The following is a 21,302-nucleotide window of genomic DNA, read 5'->3' on the forward strand; positions in this document are numbered from 1 at the left end:
GCAGATTCTTCACCATCCAGTTGACTGGCTGCGCAACTATCGAGCTTGTCACGCTCGCCTAAGAAGCTCTTCCGCGCCAGCCTGCCAGAGGGGCGGGACGACAAAGATGCTACAACAAGCTAGCACCTCGAACCCTTCTCTTGTGCCTCTTAGAGGCCAGAGACCGGTTGTGCATCTGGAGCATCCACCTTCTGTCCCTCGTTCAGCTAGTCGCGGCTCTTTCGAAAATGGCCTTGCAACTTCTCTTCCACCAAGGCGGCCGCCTGCCTCCTTTACTCGCAGCGCTTCTTCGCACAACAACAACATCGTCACGCCTGCGAAACGACCAATTTCAGGTCACTCGTCCCGCCAGTCGTCGTCCGACTCGATCGAGTCAGTGACTACTGCCTCCTCCTTCACTCGCGCCTCAACTTCCAACTACGACTCTGGCAGCAGCGACGAGGAGGGGCTGATCCAGGTGGCCTACACCTCCTCAGCCCTAACCCGTCACATGCCGCTGGACGAGGTCAAGTCAATCTTACGTACTTCGCGCATCAACAATACCAGGCAAAACATTACTGGGCTACTTCTGTACCGTGATGGCTCATTCGCACAGTTTCTCGAAGGACCGACGGACGCTGTTGATTCGCTTTACGACACGATTGAGCGCGACGATCGTCACCACGGTGTTGTTCGCGTGCTTCGACAGTCGATCACTAAGCGTGATTTTCGTCAGTGGAGCATGGCGTTTCGCGATCTCGACATGATCAAGAAGTGCTCCTCTGCCACGTCCGGTTCCCACCACCTCGGTAATGAGATGACACCCGAGGACGCCGTCAATGAAGGCTTCAGTCAGCTCATGAACGTTGGTCTTCGTGTCGGTGGCCCTTCTGACAACGAGTATCGCCCGGACGCTCTCGGTAACGCCAAACTTGATCTACCAGCTGACATGTCTGCCAGTATGCGTAGACTCGTTACCACTTTCTACCGTTTCATGGACCGGCCCCTCTAATCCATTTTGCTCCATCTGTCTCACTCTCTCGTCTTTTTCTGTGGTATACCCGCGTTGCTGCGCCGCACATGCAGTCTACGTAGTCTCCCCCTGCAAGCGTCTCTCGTTCTGATAGGGCAGTCTGTCAATGTTTGGTCTCTCTCTCTCTCTCTCTCTCTCTCTCTCTCTCTCTCTCTCTCTTTCTCTCTCTCTCTCTGCCTCTCCTCTCCAGTCTCTGTTCCACCGTAGCGAACTTATACGGGGAATACAGTCACGATATTTGTCATGTCTTCCGTACCATTATCCGTCTGATTTTGTTTGATCGAGCCTTTGGATTAAAGGCCGAGAAAGGCATCGTTGAATCACCAACCATGGCTTTTTTTGGAGCAAGAGACAACGTGAAGCGGTGGCGCAAATTGAAAGCCCCCGTAATGGGAATCTGTGAAATTTCTGACGTGAGGCAAATTTATAACCGAATTCACGATTCACGATTTTCGCGAATATGAATCACGAATTCCTACAGATCGAGGCTCAAGACTCACGACCACCGACTCGTGACTCACGCCTTAGGACTGGGCGCAAGGGGGAAGATAAAGTGATGTAACGTCTTACAAGCGAAAAGCTCGGAAGCCGGGAGTCAATTTGTGAACCCTTTCGAAAATTTTTAGGGAAGCAACAGCAACAACCAAACGAACATCTTGTTCTGGAAAGCTACGTGTGTCATCTCGATTGCTGATCTCGGGCTTTGGCACAACGAATAGCGCGCATACAGCAATCCTCATCGAACATGGCGAAAGGGGGCAAGAACTCTGGAGGCCGTACGCCGCAAGACTTCAGCGATGCACGTGTGACCACCGACCCACGTTTCGCAAAGGTCCACACCGACCCTCGCTTCTTGAAACCGAAACGCGACGATACCAAGGTCGTCGTTGACGAACGATTCAAAGGTCTTTTCCAAGACGACAATCGCAAGAAAAACAAGAGCGACAAGTACGGGCGTAAAATCAGTAAGCGTCAGAGCGATGCCGAGCAGATGAAGCGGTTCTATCGCTTGGAGGATGCCGATCTGGCTCCGAGCAAGAGTGACGAGGAGGAGCTCGAGAGCGACCAAGACGACGATAATGCTGCACCGGTAGACTATGCGCGTGGTGAAGGCGATCTGGACAGCAGCTCTGAAGAAGACTCCTCGGAAGATTCGGACGATCAAGATGAATCTAGCGAGGATGACAGCGAAGACGATAGTAGCGAAGATGACCATGTAATGATCGGCCCTTCGAGCGTCATTGACCGGGAGAAGAGGAAGCAGGCTACGCGTGCGGCCCGATTCGACGAGCATGACGACGAAGACGACGGTCTCGGATCCGACATAGGCGAAATCGACTTGGACGAAGATATCGACGAAGCGGTCTATGCGCAGCTTGATGCACAGGCCGAACGAGCGATTGCCGAAGGCGGCATTGAAGACGACGAATCTAATTCTGAAGCCGAACCTGCTTCTCGCAAGAAGACTAAGGGCAAGCAAAAGGAACAGGCACGCAAATCCAAGTCAAAGTCGAGTCAGAGCAAGATTCCACGCGGAGACGACACTTGTCGCCTCGCCGCGGTGAACCTCGATTGGGATCACGTTCGAGCCAAGGACATCTACAAGGTCTTTAGCAGTATCGTCTCTCCTCTCGCGTCCATCTCTGCTGCGGATGCACTTGAAGCGCATCGTCGAGACGCCACTGCCGCACCAAGCTCGACATCATCCTCGCGCGCACGAGCAGCACCTGCCATCTCGCAGGTGCGCGGCAAGCTTCTCCACGTCCGCGTCTACCCAAGCGATTTTGGCAAGGAACGAATGGCCAAAGAGGATCTCGAAGGTCCGCCTCCCGAAATCTTCAAAGGATCCAAACGACGCAATCGCAACGACGACCATGACTCATCCGAAGACGAAGAAATCACCGCCAAGACAATTGTCCAAGTGGACGAAGGCGGAGAATTCGATGAAGAAAACCTTCGCAAATACCAGCTCGACCGACTGCGCTACTACTACGCCGTCGCTACGTTCGATAGCAAAGAAACGGCGCGTCACGTGTACAACGAGATTGACGGTACCGAAATGGAACGCACTGCCAATGTGTTTGACCTGCGCTTTGTGCCGGACGGCATGGAGTTCCCTGATGGAGAAGAGGGCCGCGATGCCGAGTTCAGGGACCAAGCTACCGAGGATGTCGCCAATTACAAGGGGGTCGACTTCAAGACGGATGCATTGCGACACTCGCGAGTCAAGCTCACGTGGGATCAGGACGATCCTGAACGCTCCAAGTTGACGCGCATGGTGGCTCGCGGTGGTTTGACCAAGGAGCAATTGCGCGATGACGATTTTAAAGCATACCTCGCCTCCGATACGGAATCTGAACCTGACCAGACCGAAGTCGCAGCCAAGAATGGACGAGACCGTCTGCGTGCTCTGCTGAACTTGCATGGCGCTCAAGATGCGACTGGCTTTGGAAACAAGGGCAAGCGCAACGGCGGAGTATTTGACGATCCACGTCACGACGATGATGAACAGGGCGAGATGCAGATCACTTTTATGCCTGGACTGTCCGAGGCTGCTGCCAAAAAGGCAGTCAACGGCAGCAAGAAGGCAGGCGATGGCGATAACGATGGAGACGAGACGACGCTGGAAAAGTACCTTCGCAAACAGAAGGAGAAGAAGGAGCGCAAGAAAGCCCAGCGTTCTGGTATTGACGAGGACGCAATGCAAGCTCGCGATGAGCAAGCCGAGACTGGCGGTATCGACAGCAATGATGCTGGCTTTGACGATCCATTCTTCAACGAGGACATGGACATGGAAGCGGCTCTTGCTGCTGAATTCGGTCAAGGAGCTCCCCCCACCAAAACCAGCAAAAAATCCAAGAAAGCCACCCGCGACCTCGACACTCGGCTAGACCCCAGCGAAGTCGCCCGTCAACGAGCGCAACTTGCTACGCTCATCGGCTCCACCAACGATGAGCTCACCGCCGACGGTCGTCAGCACTTCGATATGAAGGACATTCTGCGTCAAGAGTCCGGCAAAGACGCCAAACGAGCTAAGCTGCTTAAACGACTGTCCAAGAACAAGCAACGCGAAGAAGCTGCTTTCCAAGAGCTCAAGGGCGCACCTTTGGTCCAGGATACGTTCGAAATTGATGCCAAGGATGACCGTTTTAGCGCGTTGATGGATGATCATCGATTTGCGATCGATCCGACACATCCCGGATTTGCAAAGACGAAGGCTATGCAGAAGATCATGGAAGAGAGGAGAAAGCTGTTGGATCGTGCGGATCGAGATGAGGTGATACAGCACGGCGTCCAAACCAAAACTGGAGGCGAGCATGCGAACAACCAAGACCGAGAGCTGTCGGCATTGGTCGAGAAAATTAAGCGACGGAGCGATGCGAATGGAGATGCTTCGCAAGCATCCAATAAGAGAAGAAAGCGTAAGTCGGACGCATAAGAAATGCGCAGACGTCCTATCATGTCCAACACTCAAGTACTGAACGTGGAGCGTTAGGACACTCCTGTGTTGCACCGTGTTTCTACGGAATCCAAAGAACACCTAAACCATCCTTGCTTGTGTGTGCGGTAAGATGCAAAATCGGCATCCTTGTCACTGTTCGCGTCACACGCACATCGAGCCAAACTGCTTATGTAGACCGTCATTGCGCGACCGACGCTCTGTGTAGCAGCGCACGGCGCGCTCACCCCAAACATGTCTGTAGGAAGCGTTGTCTGTTTTGTTTGAAATACAAGTACATGGAAGACACAGCTTTGCGCTTACGAGTCTTCGGGGCCTTCGGATCCCGGAATGAGCTGTATTGTATTTTTGGACAAAACAAGATCACCGACGATTGATCAGCACTTGTCTTGAAGCAAACTCAAGATGTTTGCTTGACGGAAAGAATGAGGTGGATTGGATCTTACCATGCAGATGTTGTTGCCGTTGAGCAGGGTTTGGCCGAGTTTGGTTTTTTTCTTCTTGCCGTCCGGCGTAGTCTCACTGTGAAGCAATCAACAGATGGGCATCAGACGATCCGAGGTATGAAGGAAAAAGAGCGTCAGCTGCTGCTGCTGCCAAAGCGTGCGCACACGTATACTGTCGCTTGAAAAACGCAGGACTTACTACTCTGTCACGTCTTCAAGCACCATGTCTGCATGAACGGCCAAGGAGGAGTGGTTGTCAATCATTGCATCTATGCATCAGACGATTTCTTTGTTCCTATGACAGAAGCGGCGTTGGCGCTACTCACTGACGTAATCATCGAAGCCCAACAGGGTTCCACTAAATTCTCGATCGGTCTTCATGATGACCCAGATGCTCGATCCGATGCACTTGTCGATCAACTCGAGGGGCAAGATGGTGGGTAGAGCGGCTGCGGCAGCAGCAGATCCTGCAGGTGTCGGTTGACCTGGAGGTGACATGGTCTAAATCGATGTACAATGTGAGGTTGTTGTGAGTACGCAAAGATGAAAGAGACTCGTGGATGCGGTTCTTGTCCACTGAGAACATGTATGACGGGGCGCGGGCGCGTGTCAGGCCGAGTTCCGAATTATTTTTAGGCCCAGCTGCTGCTCAGTTGGTCATGAACTCGTGCCTTGCTCACACAAATGTTGGCACTTGCGGACCCATTCATCCATTGACAAGAGGTGCGGCCACGCCATCTACAACGCATGGCACATCAGCTTCGATCATCATAAAGCCGCAGGGAATCTAACTACACTTGAACGACAACTGCGTTGCAAGAATGCCCGATCCGAAACTTCAGTCCTACATAGCAGCACATTACCTCTCTGGTCCCAAAGCCGACGCTATCCTTGCGCGTGCCTCGTCCTCCGATATCAAGGTGAAACGCAAGAAGAAGAAGGTAAAGACGGACGACGCCTCAAGAGTTTCTTCGTCGTCAGGGCTTGTGTTTAAGGATGACTCCGATACGTGGAAGACGCCAGCAGAGGATGACGAAGACGACGGTGGGTTGACACCGCAAGTGGTCGATGGAGCGGATGGACAGAGTCTGAACAAGACGTTCCGCAAGATCGGATCAGCAAGCCATGGGGCGAAGGAAGCCGGAACGTCGGATACGGCATCAATGAGCACCCCAACTCCAGCACCTACATCCGTCGAAGAGCCAACCGAATTCAAAGCGGGGTTGCGGACCAGAGACGAGATGAAAGCAGCACGACTTGCACGAGAGGAACGAAAGAAACGCGAAGCAGCTTCTCTCTCCGTCGATGTTTCTATGGCTTCATCGACCCCGGCGGCCAACGATGACGATGACCAAGAAGCGCGCTTAGCCCAGCAAACTGTCTATCGAGACTCTTCCGGACGCATAATCGACCTGAACGCACAACAAGCCGAACAAGAACGACTCGAACGCTTGCGTCTAGAAAAACAAGCCGAACGAAACACCTGGTCTCAAGGTCTAGTGCAGAAGCAACAGCGTCAGCAAGCAGCCGCCCAGCTCGCCGCCGTGCAACAGCAAGGTATCGCCCGCAGGGCAACCGACAACGAGTACAACGAGTATTTCAAGCAACAACAACGTGTAGATGATCCGGCCATGGCATTCTTGACCAAGAAACGAAGCGCAGGCCCGTCCATGCCGAAATACAAGGGCGGATGGCCACCGAACAGATTCAACATCCCCCCTGGTTATCGCTGGGACGGCGTGGACAGAGGCAATGGCTACGAAAAGGCATTTTTCGAGAGAAAGGCTCAACTCGAGACCAGAGAGCTGCAGGCACGAGCGTGGGGTCAGTCAGATATGTAACGACCATCCTCGTTGTTCTCAACAAAAGCGCAAAAGTATACCCACAAACTCGGAAAATTTTGGATGACAGATCAAATGATTGTGTGTGCATGTCAGGGTAAAAATACAGACGAGGATCAGAGCCCCGATGGATCAAGGAGCGAGGAGAGTTGCGCAGACTTGGAGCGCCTGCACTAGAAATACAACAAAGATGCGTCTATTCGCGCACAAAGACAGATAGACTCAAGGCGTCGGCGAGACGGTGTTTTCTTCCTCCTCGCGCAGACTGCCGTCTATGGGAACAGACATGCCAGAGCCATGACGTTGCATTCGTCCATTGCCACCAGTTCCTGGTCGACTTTGCGGAGGAGTGGTCAGCTTGCCGTCTGACGATGAGGGTCTTGCCTTCGGCAAAGATCCTTCTGCCTTGTCAAGTGCTGCAGATGGAGCAAAGAGGGTGGCATCGGAGGAGCGCCGAGACTCGCTCTGCTGCATGTGTATAGCGAAAGTGGTGGGAAAGTTGATCGTCTGCACGGCGCCTCGCTCCACGTCGGGATTGTGGTCGTCGACGCTGTCTGCTTGACGGAGTGCTGTAGATTTGGGTGAGACGTCTCCGGACGCGAGACCGCTGGGAGTGGTCACACCGATACCGTCAGTGACGATGGCAGTAAGACCGGTGGGGGCAGCATCCGATTCGGGCGTGGTGAGATGGTTGGCAACGCGCCGCCTGGAATCCAAGGATGGAAGTCGCGAAGTGAAAAAGCAGGGCTTTGTGGATGTGCTAGTATCCAACATGGAGGAATCAAGAGCGTGCACGTTGCGCGAATCGCGCGCAAGGATGATGCCGGTGGCAAATGGATCGCTGGCATTTCGCATGCCAGGAAGCACAGCATTATCAGGTGCAAGATCGTCGGTAAATCGATCCTCCCTCCACTTGTAAGCACTCGATAGCGAGGCCAGGACGGCACCGAAAGCTTGGACGTAGACGTTGGCCACTAGCATGAAGCCCATATCGACAGCCGAAAGACTAAGTGCCTTGGAAAGTACAAGAGCGAAAGCGTAAATGGTGGGCAGCACGTAGCCGAAAGCAATGGCAAACATGAGCTGCTTGGACCAGCGCAAGACGGGGTGCGACTTTTTCTGCATGAGCTCGTTATCACGACGGCCTAGATGCCAGTAACGCCAGAGTAGGAAGAGAGAGGCGTAGACAGTGTCGGCGAGCTGAAAGATGAGGGTGAAGAGATTGCTTGTGTCGTTGGCGGCCGTGGAGACGACGAAGCCGAAGCCGTGCTGACTGTAAGCGGCGGCCGAGTTGTGCAGGGTGATGCTGATGGTAGTGAGCCTCGCCACCTTGAGAAGAGATGGCACGATGCTAATGATGGTGCGCTTCTTCCTGCTTGCCAACGTAGTCGGGTAAAAGGAGAGCAGACGAAGCTGGATGGCAAAGTGAGTGACGAGGGGAACAATGTAGAGCATGGCTGTCGAGGACATCCAGAGACGAAACATGGTATCCTGCGAGACGGTGCCGAAGAGTTGATAGGCCCAAAAGACAGTATTGAGCGTCGAGCCGAGAAGGCCGCCGAGCAAGGCGAAGCCTAGCACCCAGACAAAGGGCAAGCGGCGCTTTTGTGGGCTGAGACCATTCTTGAAGAGAACAGCGCAAAGAAGCACAAAGAGAAGCGTGGCGAACATGGAGTAGAGAATAATGTAGGTGACGCCATTTCGCACAAGATCGACTGGTACATACTGGGCGGCTAGCTGCTGGTGGGTGGAGGGGTCTTCGACGACGAGCAAGACGCGATGTCGCCATGCCAAGTCCTGTTTGAGTGTCGCATTGGTCATGTTGGTAAGAGGTGGCGGGACAAGACTCGCAAGACGCCAGGCAAAAGCGTCTTGTAAGCGTCGATGGAAAGAAAGCGTAATTGGGTGGTGTGAGTCCAAGTCGAGATGAAGGATTGCTACGCCATGAATAAAAGCGTCTAAGTCATCAGAGATGATGGAACGATGCTGAGATGGATGTGACGAAGCCGAAAGTAAGCATCAAAGGTAGAGAGATCAAGCGAGGCCAAGGTCTAAGGCGACGTGGCTGTGGGGAGAGCTGCGGATGGGTTGTGCAAGCGTGCTGGAGGGCGATCTGCTGGAGTTTCGCAAAGCAAAGAAGCGGTGTGTATGATCGAAGCACGGATGCGACAACGAAGCAGGCGCTAGTGGATGCAGAGGCGTTGTCGAGAGAGCATTCAGGGGAATAGATGTGAGAGGGTGTGGATGAGAAGCAGGAAGAGGTCATGAAGAGGGCGAGCGAGCCGAGGTTAGAACAGCTAAGACCGCACCAGGCACGCAGCTTGCTCTTTACTTGCGCTTTGCACTTGGGGATGCGACAACGTTAGGCTGACGAGGTTCAGGCATTTGGTTCTGGATTCTAGCATTTGCCGACGGGAAGGCGGAGAAAGAGGATGGGAGAGGGGCGGGAGTGCATTCAGGCTAGTCAAGACTTACAGTAGCTAGGCTACGACATTAGCTTCGCGCCACTCGCAGACTCACTAACTCTGGCAAACTGCAGCTCGCTAGACGTTGAACTAAGGGAATATGGGCGCCCTTCTGGGCTGGAGCGGCGAATGGAATGGCGCTAGTGTGGACACTATCAGAACAATCAGGAATCAACTGAAAATCATCACGACAATGACCATCACGAATGAAGAAGCGACGAACCGAGGCGAGCAAGCCCAAGGACAAAAAGCAAAGCGAAGCGAAGCGAAGAAACTCGAGGCTGAGGCGCCCAACATAGCCGACTTTGGCAGACAATACGGATAACTATCGCAAATCACAAATGTGCAGAAACAGCCGAGCGCTTCAGTTCTCGAGACAAGGCTACAGTAGCTGTAAACATGCAGAAGGCGCTTAGGCGAGATGGTGTTGAAATCGTCCCTAAATTCTACTTAGTACTTTGGAAGGACAAACGGTAGTGGTAGTGGCAGTGGCAGTGGCACAGAGTGTATGTTGCAGTTGAACTCTGCAGTTGGACTTGAGCGGAAAGCGAATAGAAAACCTACTGTCAGTATAGCAGAGTACGCTGTACCATTTGTGATTGATATTAGCGAGAGGGTAAGGCGCTCTAAGCGAGGCTCAAGTTTCAGGTTGGCGATATCATGCTTCTTCCTCACTCACTCACTCACTCACTCACTCACTCACTCACTCACTCACTCACTCACTCACTCACTCACTCACTCACTTGACAAGAGCCAAGAAAGGCGGCCAATACAACAGTCATGTGAGTCCAACTGGAATCACGAATCACTAAATTGTGAATCGCGAATCGAACTAGATTCAAAATCTGATATTCGTAAAACCGCCGCGAGACACAATCTGAATAGACGTGAGTGAATCACGAATAATAATAACAATCGTCACGAAGCAAGTATAGGTAAATATGAGTGGTGAGTCTTTCCGTCGCTTTTCTTCTTTCGTTCCTTTGGCTTTCTTTTCCTGCAACACTCAAGCTTCGAAATTGTCGCCTCCTTGCGTCGTGGAAATTCAAAGATGGAAATGCACACACACACCACTTTGTGCGTCTCACGTCCACGCTTTGATCGGAGTTGCTCCTGGACCCCTTGGCCCAATCCACAGTCCAACAGCCGTAGACTTAGTCCGCCGGCGAAACCTGCTGATATCGCTTGTAGCAGACATGGTCAGTCTTCTCGAACAACGTTGCGAATGCAAGCTCCTTCTTTCGTCGCCACACCTCAGTTAAAGGCCACTTCTTCGATGGCCAACCGAAGCCCAAAACGTACCAAGCACGAATGCACCTCGGCGAAATCGTGGGAATCGTGAATAGAATCGATCGACGGCATCTTACTCCACGACCATCCGTTGGTCCTCTGCTCACCATCGTGCTACTGCTCCCGTTTCTGCTTCTGCAAGGGTTGCTTGGATTTACCCACGATCCTCCATCCACTTTGTTCTCACGCTAGGCATCTTCCGGAGCAGTCATCGCGCTCAACTCGGTCGCACCTTGTGCACGCATTGCGCATCCCGCCTTGATCTTCTCTATGCAAATACGTTTGCCTCGCAGCTCCCGATTCTGACACGATCTGTACTTCAACTCTCCCGATTCGTTCCGATTCGATTTTACTCGATTCGACTCGACCTCCACACTCACAAGACCAAGCCTCTTGGTCCGCTGCTTCTGAGTGCCACACGTGCTGGATCGACATCCTCGATCCTCTCTCGCTGTCGCCCTCGCGGCGCCAATGAAGATTACGTTACACCATGCCTTCGCCATCCCAGGATGATGTCTATGCACATCGCATAATTCGGCGACGATCGAGTCGGTCTGCAGCTTGGCCCAGTGTGCTCGGATTGAAACCGCAAGTGACTTGGCGCAATGCGGTAGCTTTTCTCGTCCACTGTTCGGCTTCGATCCTCTTCTTGGTGTTTCTCAACGCCTCGCAGCCATTTCTGATTCACCAACTGGAATCTATGTCCAAGCAGGCAGCAGACGGCGACCTTCCAAGCAGAGCTGGATCGATGAGTGGCTCGCTCATCTTCTGTGATGAGCTTCTGTCCACCTTCACCTCTCTCGTTTGGGGTGCACTTGCAGAGCTCGTCGGACTAGCCACTGTGACCTCGACATCGTACCTTTTCATCGCCGTCGGGCTTGTCTCGTACACCATCCCCACCAGGCCATGGCCTGACCTTGTCCCTGCCCGACTCGTGTTTGCGCTAGGAGGCAGCGGTGTAACGGCAATGCTCTCAGGCATTCTCTCCGAGTATTCCGACTCGCCGCCGGCGGTGCAAGCGTCAACAGAGCAAGACGCAGAGTGGAGCTCGGACACCACTCTTTGTGCCAACTCGAGACAAGACGATACAGACGTTGATGCCGCAGAACAATCTCGCCTGCTTCGCACAGAGCAGCAAGCACAACTAAGCTACAGGCACAACGTCATCAAAGGACAGCCAAAGTGCCGACACGGTCGTGTTGCCGCCGTTGCGGGTGTATTCACAGGGCTTGGTGCGCTGATGGCTGTCTTCGTCCTCATCCGCCTCCCTGAAAAGATCGCTGATTATCTCGAACACCACGAGCCTGCCCTGTTGCTGCACAAGGCCAACAAAGGATTGCCAGGTGACAAGTTGATTCGCAGGGCGACAATTGTGACTTTCTGGCTGGTGGCAGCTCTAGCGCTTCTCACGGCTTCAGTCACCGCTATAGGTCTCAAACAACCCAAGGGCAGTCCACGCCGTTTTTCGACAGCCGAGGCGCGATTCCAACGATCCGGGCAACGACAACAAGATTATGGAACGCTGCTCGACAGCACCATTGCAATAGCTGATGACTCGCGACAAGCGCGACGTGCACGAATGCGTGAGCGACAGCAGCGTCGCACGCACGCGGCTTGGGCCAATGTGATACGTTTGCATCTGTACCGATTCCTCAGCGCGTCCGTAGGTGGCTTTCGAATGGCCGGGCCTTTACGCAGAACGGCCAACGTCGAAACGACCGAGTTGGATAAGCGCTTGGCATGGGAGTTGCGCGTGGCATATCTCGGTGGAGCTCTGGCAAGAGCCTTCACAATTGGAACCACCGCCTTCTTGCCTCTGCTTGTGAGCCATTATTACTACTCATCGGGACTCTGCCGACAACTTCCGTCTCCAGACCCGAAATCGCCACTTCCGAACGACGAGCTGAAAAAACTATGCCGAGGTGCCTTTACAGCCACTGCCATACTGGGAGGAACTGCTCAATTGACGGCGCTGCTCACTTCGCCTCTGATTGGACTGCTTTGCGACACTTTCTCGCCCAGCACGACCATCTCGCTCACTTCTGCGTTGGGAGCGGTAGGGTTCTACCTGCTCGGTGTTGGCACATCAGGCTTTGGTGGTGATAAACAGACAGGAGAAGAGGTACCTGATCCGTTGACGATCTTATCCATCGCGGCTGCAGTATTGGTTGGGATCGGCCAGATCGGAGCCATCGTAGCCAGCCTGGCCGGATGCGCTCGAGCTAAGAGCCTCGTGGTTGAGAAGCAGATCCAGACGCCCGCCGATGAGGCTGCGCACACTGCTTCTGCACACGACGCGGGGAGTTCATCGAGTGGAACCAACCGCTGGCGACCGCAATCGCTCGACAAGGACAAAACAGGACAAGGTGCGGGTGCAATCGCAGGAGCATACTCTTGTACAGGTTCATTGTCGATCCTTTTCATTTCCAAGGCAGGCGGACTCCTTTTCGACATGTACGTTCCGAGTCCTTTCCTTCTAATTGGTGGCTTTTCTGCGCTCGTCGCCCTCTGTGGCGCTGGCGTAAGCACAGCAAGGCGCCTAAAACGTCTGCAGGGTCCGAGTCAAGCTTGACAAGCTGATTCTGTTAACTTTGTAAGAAACAGCGCACTCTGTTGGGGTTCGAGCGTGGGGGTGTGTACGATTTTGACTTGCCACACAAGCAAGCATCGGGTCGACACGCTTGGCCTTGGAGACTGGTCAATTTGTCCAACAAGGATGTGGAAGAAAGAGGTTGGACGCCCTGGGATTAGCTTGAACTCGTGCGCAAAAATCTGATTTTATTAATACGGCACACAAGTGTGTGTGTGTGTGTGTGTGTGTGTGTGTGTGTGTGGGAATCCAGCAGCGCGAGAAAGCGATCTTCGATACGCTCCCACAAAGATATGAGGTTGAGCCAAGCACGGCATGCTACCACGTTACAGTCATACGCCCCTTCTCCGCTGATGGTCACTCTCGTGATTCGTGATTGCTTGGCACGGTGTATATCTACACGATGGCCGTATTGCAGCCGTGCTCTTTCGCAGGTAAAGAAGCAGCGAGTTGACCGGTAATTTCCTTAGCACAAAAAGGAAAATGGCATTCGTGATTCACGATTGGACTGTACAGACAACCGGAAATATGGGCCACGAATCATTTCAGCGTGTGTAGGTGGCGCCTGCAGCGGTGAGTGAAAGGTGGATTCGTGATTGATGATTGGTGATTTGGTGGTACGAATTACAGAACCTTTCCAGTGGCAGCCACGCAGCTCGATTAAGGCGGAGCAGTAAATCTAAAGCTCGTAAATGTGATCAGCAGGGATCGGCTTTGGCCGAGACGCACAACTAACTTAGCATGGCACTTGGCAACTCAACACTGGCCCGATGAGATCTAGCATCGCGAGGTCCAAGACTCTCGCCATCATGCACAAACATGGTTTTTCGAGTCGTACGTCAAGACTCGCACACATCCGGCACTTGCAAGATTTACAAGGGCCTAGATGCATCAACAAGCTTGAACAGGTCACCCTGTGCAAGGAGACAGCCTTCAATGGACAACAACGGCCAACCCTACCAATTCTGGCCGAGTGGAAGGATATGTGCCTCCATAGCAGATTTTTATTTTATTTTCTTTTTGACCACAGTTTTGTCCTTAGTAGTGTGAGTTACTTGACTTGAATCCGGGAATTGGTGATAATTTTGCAGCATTCACGATTGCAGCAGTCTTGCATAATGGCAGACACACTCGCTCTCCGCTGCAAGCAGCTGTGGGGGCCGATGTTGGGCGAGGCGCGGAAAGTGTCGCATCTCGTCTGCACGGTGAATCCCCGAAGCTTGGCCAAACGGAATTTTTCATGGCATTCGTGATTTCCAGTGACACAGTTGTGAGTGATGAGTTGAATCGCACGTCGACAGCTTCCGCAACCTTGGATGATGGACGATTCACAATTTATTATCACAGTGCTCTTGTGTCTCGCTCATGTCGTCACACCGTAACCCTTACCCCTGATTCGATTCGATGGGTCGAATCGCCGAAGACCAGAATCAGGCGGTCTCGCCCCTTTTGGGTCTGGCTCGATTCGTGATTCAAACCCAAACCGTGGCAAATCTTGAATGTCGGATTCACCACCGTGACACGATAACATCAGCGTGCACCGCGCACCGCCCACCGCGCACCGCCCACCGCGCACCTCCCGCCTCCCGCCACAGTCCGGCGAATGTGCGGATGTGTCTGCCTCGCCATCGACTGCCCACTCTGGATTGCTTACGCATAAGCTGGACCCATAAACACAAAATGGTTGCATTGTGAACATCGGCTGTCAAGCTTGCACATTCTGTGCGCCGGTTCGCGGCTCGTGGCCAAGTTCAAAGCACTTTTCCATTACACAAATTCTTTGATTCACGATGGGTGATTGCGCTCACACAGCCCTCGTGAAGCAATCGTGAAGCAATCGTGAAGCAATCGTGAATGGATCGTGAATGGATCGTGAATCGTGAGTAATTGTGATTCGTGATTGTGAATCGTGATCTGAAAATCGTGAATCATGAATCGTGCTTGTGATTCTGTGTGAAGTGAATCGTGCTTGTGATGCTGTGTGAATCACGAATGCCTCGACTTTGGCTCTTTTGTTCTTATTCGTGACTGTGACTCTCGCTTGACCGGCCTCTGGTGGCTCTGCTTCTGTGTCCAACGCCCGCCTGACCAGCTTCGCGTTCCACGTTCCGTGGCCTTTCTTGATGACAGCAATTGTGCACCCTGTTTCTGACACTTGAATCGACTCAGTCTCCTTCTCATCTCTTCCCCTTGGCTGCTTCAGTTTGATGACCTGATTTGTCTTTCTTCCACCATCCCTTTCTCCATCCCGGTCTTTCTCCTCTTTCGTTGCTTGTTTCGCCCACAACGAGTTCTGCTTATTACACGCCGCAGTTGGAGTCGCATTCACACTCTCCGTCACCCCATTGTTTCTGCTACGGCTGACACTGCGCACCTTCGGACTTCGACTTGTCCATCTCATTTCTTTGCATCCTCGCCTCGTCACTCGACGCAACCGATATTGCATCCTCCATCTGTTCTCAAACACACGCGGCCCTCTTGCTCTCCCGTGCCCACTGCTACGCCGTTCAGCCCTCCTCCACCTATCGTCGCCTCGCAGCCCTCTCAGACTACATCAATCCACCTAGTCGTACAAGGCTCTCCTCGCAGACCAGCCGCAACAACGCCTGCATCCTTCTGGCAGACGACAGGCTCGCATACGTCCGTCCATTTCTAGCGCGCTGACAGTGCGACCACGACTAGTCAAGCTGGCCCATTGATCAGACTCGTCTTCGACCACCACCTGCAAAGCACGCGCTGTCACCTCAGCTGCTTCCTCTTCTGATCGTTTCTTCCTGCTTAGCAGCATCTCTAACAGCCCAACCAAGCAGCACTTGATCTCGCGGCAATCTGGTACCGTTTCTCTCCAAACAGCTGTGCTCGACCGAGTACGACCGGCCAGGGCCCACCTGCCAACGTCGCTACGCAGCTGTCCTTCATCCAAGCTCAACCACGTTCACGCTCAACTTGTCACCATGGCGCAACATTCGCTTCCGCCTGCATACGGTGCCGCGCCCGGCTCTACCAACTTGCTTTATGCTAATACGCCAAGAGACATGAAGGACTACGACCCGACCCTCCCTGTACAGCTACAAGTCCAGCACACGCCCTGGGATCCCGCTGCTTCCGACCCTCACTCGCATCACCACTCCACTTTCCAACAGCAGCGCCCTTCTCCATACCCATATGAACCTCACCATTCTTCCGAAGCCGACCCTATGCGTGCAACATCTGCCCACCATCACCACGGTTCACAGCATGCACACGTACATCACCATCCTTACAACACCCCTCCTCACCCCGCCGGTCCCATGTACGCCTCGTCCTCGCGACAGCCCGATATGAACCACAGGCACGTCTCACGAGCTGCCTGTCTCTCTTGCCGTTCTGCAAAGCGCAAATGCGATGGTGCCAAGCCCATCTGCGGGCCGTGTGCTCTGAGAGGCGTCAAGGACGCCTTCTCTCAGGATGACGGCGGCTGCGTTTATGTCGCCAGCAAACGCGGAGGCCCACGCTTCAAAGGCGTCAAGGGTGCCGAAGCGACCAAGCGCAAGCTCGATGAGCGTGACAAGTTCGGCAAAGTCAGGGGCGCCAGAGACTCGAACAGCCACGACGACCTGCAATCGCAATCTCCGCCTGATCTTGCAATGCATCATCCTTCGTCCACAACGACTGCAACTTCTATTGATACCCACCACGCGCATGCTCGTCACCATGACACCGAACCTCATCCATCGTTTGCATCTATCGCCAGCGCATCGGTCCCACTTGCCAACCTCGATCTCTCGCGCGCGGGTCCCGACTTGCTCGGTGCCACCGCCGAAACTCTTCCTGTCATGGACGAGTCGACGGATGCCTTTTCGTTTGACCGTGAGAGAAATGCGCTTACCACCCGCAGCCTGTTCCGGCCCGACTCGTCCGTTGGCGGCGGTCTCTTTGATGACCTCTCGGCCACCAACTTTGAATTAATGCAGAAGCTTGCCACCAATCAGGCATCCGTTGGCCTCTCACTCGCCAACTTCTACCACAAACTTGAAGAGCTTCCCAAAGCTGGTGTGCTCGCCATGTCTCACGTTGACGAGTTTGGTGGCATCGATATCGAAATGCCCCAGTCTCTCCTCGAGGAGATCGAAACTGCCAACAAGTCGAGCGCCGCAGTCAACTCGGAGCGACAGACGCGTGCCCTGCTTCAGGATTTCTACGAGCTCGTTTATCCGGCGTGTCCCGTCATGCTGCCGTCAGGCCACCTTTCGTCGCTTGCATTCCACCTGTCCGAGGACGAGTCCTCTGCGCTGCTTGCCGCCATATCGGCCTGCGTAGCTCTGCAACTGCCTCAGGTCGAGGCAAGGCGCATCGTCAAGGGTAGCCTCTTGTTCCACGATCCCGACGACCACGAGACCAAGGCCGAGTTGCTTGACCTCGAGCACGCCTCTCGCGAGGAGATTGCAGCCTACCATGCCAAGTCGGCCGAAAAGTTGCTTCTCAAGAAGGTGGCTCTGTTGGCAAGAGCCTCTTCGTTTCCAAACGAGGCGGTCAAGGTGATGGAAGCGACCAAGCTGCTGCCCAACAGCTCCGGCACTCCAGGCGGCGACATCCAGCTCGTCAGGATCAAGCTCGTCGCCACGCATACGCTGCTAGCTCACTACCACTACGGCACTGCCAACAGCCGGCGCGCCTTCCATCACGCCTCACAGGCATGGAATCATGCGCAGGCTCTCAACTTGGATTCCAGCGAGGCCGCATCAACCGCTCCGTCATGGTTCAGCCATACACAAAAGTGCGAGTGGGCGCGCCGGGTCTACTGGACGTGCTACACAGCCGCCACCGTCATGTCGTGTACCGGCGGTTTCAAGCCGCTTTCGGTGACTCGCGACATGCCTTCGGATCTCGGGCTTCTACCCAACCTTTTAGGCGATCGATCCAGCTGGAAGGTGCTCGTACGTGGCGCTCAGTTCGTCTCGAGGTCCTACGCGACTTTGTACGACCTCGACTCGTACAAGACGCGACCGGAGAACAAGGTGGCAGACCAAGCTCACCAGACGCGCGAGCAGCGACGAAAATGGGAGACCATCTTTGAACGTATGCAAAAGGTGGACGCCGACGTGATGCAGTATGCACGTGCCGACCCTGTTTGGAGCGACGAGAGCTGCTTTGAGCCCAGCGTTGGTCTGTCGCGACGCACAGAGCAGTTTGAGGAGGAGAACGAGATTCGACTCAGCCGAAGTCTGCGTGTCGCGGGTAAACTCATGACGAGCGGAGCACTGGTCATCCTTCACCGCGCTCAGGCGTTTGCCAACGCACGTATCTTTGTAGCTCCAACATGTGGTATTCCTGGTGCTTGCGAGGACAACAGTGACACGGCTTCAGACACTGGCTCCCGAGTCAGGGGCGGCCCCGATCGCCTATGGCACCGCGAGGCGGAAGGACTCGCACCGTCGGGCAAGGCGGGGCAGGGCGATGAACTGAGCAGCAGCCTGGAAGCATCGGTCAACGCTAAGGTCTCTGCTTCGAGGTCGATGCGGTCCCGAAGTGCGAGCAGCATGAGCAGCAGCGGGGCGGGAAGCGTCTCAAAGAGTTTGGTCAGCTCGGCTTCGTCGGGCCCGGGAAGTACGAATGTGACTTTTACCGCCTGCGGCATTCCGGCCAAGTTCAACGGTGGGCCGTTTGAGCCATACGAGTCGCTGGAGCGCTGCCGGTATGCGGCGGGAGTCATGTACCAGCAGCTGTCGCACATCAACACAAGCACCTTCCGTCTCGGTCGACGCGAATCCATGGCGACTCTGCCGATCGAAGCTGGTCACGGGCGCGAGAAGCGCGAGCAATGGTCGGCACCTTCGCTACCGCCGTTTTCGGCATGCTCGCTCGTGCTGGCTGCGTACGTATTGCTTATGGAGACTCTGCACGCGCAAATTGCTGCCGGTCTGCAAGACGACTTGGATCTTACGAACGCGGGCGAGCTCGACGAGAGCGATATGAGCGTGAACCATCTCTCACCGATCCTGGAGCCCAATCCGCACCGCACGGCGTCGATCCCGCCTCTGGCGGGTCGTCAAGCGTACATGTTGGCGATCAAGCTGAGGTCGTGCATCTTGCAGATCGAAGCAGCATTGGAAAAGTTCAGCAGGGCTTGGGAGATTGCCAAGGGCTATGCGCAGGAGGTCAAGTTGCTGTTGGAAGTGAACCAGTCCTTGTTCTCTGGCAGTGTGGCGCAGATCAAGTCGTAGCTAACCGACGTGCGTGTATCTCGGTCGATTCGCACATACATCCGTGGCTGTGTTTTGACACCTATTTTGTTTTGTCATGGTCTGTCCAAGCATGCATAGTAAGTCGAGTAATCACAAATCGTGAGCGTGCTGGTTTGGTCGAATGATTGGCGAGCGTGTCTGGCTACGGTGCGAGACGGACAGTGGCACGGTCGGCGTTGCGAGGTGCGGAGCGAGGTGCGGAGCGACGGAAAGCGATGGGGCATGGAATGGGATGGCGGCACGCGCGGTGAGAGGACAGGGCGTACTGGGGCTGAGTGGTAAGAGTGGGGAGTGGATTTCAGGGGTGACCGAGGGAGCGTGGCCTGAGGCATGAGCGATGGAAACGACAAGTTCACGTGTCACACAAGCGGGCTGTGAGGTGTAAAGTGCCGAGGCATGGATGAGACGCAACAGAAACCATAAGATACAAGGCGTAGAATGAAGGTGTAGAGATCGAAAGCGAAAAAGAGAGCGCGGGAATAGGGAAGCGCGAATGGTGCGATTTGGACAAGCGCATCTAGTCTCTGCGCGAAAGTTCGACGACGGGAAGCGTAAAGTAGCTCGTGTCGGGGGTGAGCAGGCCGGCCGCACCGACGTACCAAGCGATGGCAGCGGTGATGATACCAAATGCGCCGCCAGCTGTCTGAACTGCCGAGATTCCAGTGAACTCGGCGATAAACAGGAGCATAAACGTAATGTCGAGGAAGAAGAACAGTGCTACCAAGCCAACTGACGACCTGAAACTGGCGACAAGCATGATGAACGTAAAGATGAACCAGGCAGCCAGGTAGATGCCGAGCGCATTTGCGAGTTGCGACTCGGGCGTTCCGCTAGGGTTGTAGTTTCCCTCGACCACACCAAACCAGGGGATCTGAATGATGGCATACGACCACCAGAATGCGCCGTACGACGAGAACGCGGTAGCGCCGAATGTGTTACCGGCAGCAAACTCCCACATACCGGCGAGGAACTGCGCGAGTCCGCCGTAGCCGATCGCCAATCCGACCACCACATTGGGCACCGTGACGCCACGAGCCTTGATATTGAACATCGAGAGCACAAACGTGGTAGCCGCAAAGCCAAACAGGCCCAGAGGCGCCGGGTTGGCAAATCTTCGGTGGTAGATCGGGAAAGCGGGCTGCGACGTGTCCTGAGGGTGTCCACCGGGCGTGAGCGCACGTATGGGCTGAGCACCGCCCTGGTAGCCATTCTCTTGCTGCTTGATCTCGGACATCGCTGTTGGTGTTGGTGTGTGTCGGTGTGTGTGTCGATGCTGATCGAGCAGATTCAAGGTGCAGGCAGGAACAACGAGGATGGGACGAGCGAGGGACGACGTGAGTGAGTGTCGGGCCTTCAGTATTTAAGTAGGTTTCCCTCGTGTTTTTGCGCACGCTCTGCTCACATCGAGGCTCCAACGTGCTGCGATGGAGCGAGCGAGGTTCAAGGTCGACTCGCGCCAATCGCAGCCAAATCGGCTGCCGTCCAACTGCATCCGCCACGTACTCGGTGACGAGACGGGGATCTGGATCTGTTCACGACGTGTCCACACCCATCAATCGATTCGTCCACCGACTAGCTAGCGCTCTGGCATCGCAGTGTAGCTTTGGCTGTCGGTGGCTTGCCGTGATTCACGATTGTGGATGCATGATGCACATGTCAACTCCACTCGCCACTTTAGTTCACTTGGGTTAGTTGGCTCATGTTTTTCTCCTGCCTTCTGTGTTCTCGGTTGACGATTGCACTCAAACATCAACTTGTAATTATTCAGCTTAGCTTGATATTTTGCTTTCTTTTCTCCACTTCTTTCGCGATTGGCGAACTCAACCTCGGCTGCAGAACGGCTAGGCGAATCTAAGTGGCTCTCTCACACTGCGCTTTGGGCGCGTGCCGCTTGCCGCTCGCCGGTCCCGTTCCCCCGCGCTTTCATCGAGCGAGACGCAGAGATGACAGAATGATGCTGCTCTAAGTTAGGCC

The 21,302-nt window shown here is 54.4% G+C and overlaps 9 protein-coding genes across 9 annotated transcripts; 5 read left to right on the top strand and 4 right to left on the bottom strand.

The window, feature by feature from the left end:
* Positions 1-106: 106 nt before the first annotated feature.
* UMAG_00188 (uncharacterized protein) lies at positions 107-991 on the top strand (the record flags this gene model as incomplete). Its single annotated transcript, XM_011387826.1, has 1 exon — positions 107-991. One exon carries the CDS (start codon positions 107-109, stop codon positions 989-991), a length of 885 nt encoding a protein of 294 aa, XP_011386128.1.
* A 766-nt stretch (positions 992-1,757) lies between these two features.
* Positions 1,758-4,451, top strand: UMAG_00189 (pre-rRNA-processing protein ESF1; the record flags this gene model as incomplete). The annotated part of the gene is made up of 1 exon (XM_011387827.1): positions 1,758-4,451. One exon carries the CDS (start codon positions 1,758-1,760, stop codon positions 4,449-4,451), a length of 2,694 nt encoding a protein of 897 aa, XP_011386129.1.
* Positions 4,452-4,771: 320 nt separating this feature from the next.
* On the bottom strand, positions 4,772-5,416 carry UMAG_10050 (putative U6 snRNA-associated Sm-like protein LSm5; the record flags this gene model as incomplete). The annotated part of the gene is made up of 4 exons (XM_011388337.1): positions 4,772-4,807; positions 4,919-4,994; positions 5,118-5,145; positions 5,245-5,416. The coding sequence occupies 4 exons, from the start codon at positions 5,414-5,416 to the stop codon at positions 4,772-4,774; spliced, it is 312 nt and encodes a 103-aa protein (XP_011386639.1).
* A 323-nt stretch (positions 5,417-5,739) lies between these two features.
* UMAG_00191 (uncharacterized protein) lies at positions 5,740-6,759 on the top strand (the record flags this gene model as incomplete). Its single annotated transcript, XM_011387828.1, has 1 exon — positions 5,740-6,759. One exon carries the CDS (start codon positions 5,740-5,742, stop codon positions 6,757-6,759), a length of 1,020 nt encoding a protein of 339 aa, XP_011386130.1.
* A 222-nt stretch (positions 6,760-6,981) lies between these two features.
* UMAG_00192 (uncharacterized protein) lies at positions 6,982-8,580 on the bottom strand (the record flags this gene model as incomplete). Its single annotated transcript, XM_011387829.1, has 1 exon — positions 6,982-8,580. One exon carries the CDS (start codon positions 8,578-8,580, stop codon positions 6,982-6,984), a length of 1,599 nt encoding a protein of 532 aa, XP_011386131.1.
* Positions 8,581-11,004: 2,424 nt separating this feature from the next.
* UMAG_00193 (uncharacterized protein) lies at positions 11,005-13,086 on the top strand (the record flags this gene model as incomplete). Its single annotated transcript, XM_011387830.1, has 1 exon — positions 11,005-13,086. One exon carries the CDS (start codon positions 11,005-11,007, stop codon positions 13,084-13,086), a length of 2,082 nt encoding a protein of 693 aa, XP_011386132.1.
* Positions 13,087-14,467: 1,381 nt separating this feature from the next.
* UMAG_00194 (uncharacterized protein) lies at positions 14,468-15,505 on the bottom strand (the record flags this gene model as incomplete). Its single annotated transcript, XM_011387831.1, has 2 exons — positions 14,468-14,765; positions 14,913-15,505. 2 exons carry the CDS (start codon positions 15,503-15,505, stop codon positions 14,468-14,470), a joined length of 891 nt encoding a protein of 296 aa, XP_011386133.1.
* A 553-nt stretch (positions 15,506-16,058) lies between these two features.
* Positions 16,059-19,307, top strand: UMAG_00195 (uncharacterized protein; the record flags this gene model as incomplete). Its single annotated transcript, XM_011387832.1, has 1 exon — positions 16,059-19,307. The coding sequence occupies one exon, from the start codon at positions 16,059-16,061 to the stop codon at positions 19,305-19,307; it is 3,249 nt and encodes a 1,082-aa protein (XP_011386134.1).
* Positions 19,308-19,845: 538 nt separating this feature from the next.
* On the bottom strand, positions 19,846-20,562 carry UMAG_00196 (putative transmembrane protein involved in ammonia production; the record flags this gene model as incomplete). Its single annotated transcript, XM_011387833.1, has 1 exon — positions 19,846-20,562. One exon carries the CDS (start codon positions 20,560-20,562, stop codon positions 19,846-19,848), a length of 717 nt encoding a protein of 238 aa, XP_011386135.1.
* Between the last annotated feature and the right edge of the window lie 740 nt (positions 20,563-21,302).

This window comes from Mycosarcoma maydis, chromosome 1 (assembly GCF_000328475.2).
Source record: "Mycosarcoma maydis chromosome 1, whole genome shotgun sequence".
NCBI lineage: Eukaryota > Fungi > Basidiomycota > Ustilaginomycetes > Ustilaginales > Mycosarcoma > Mycosarcoma maydis.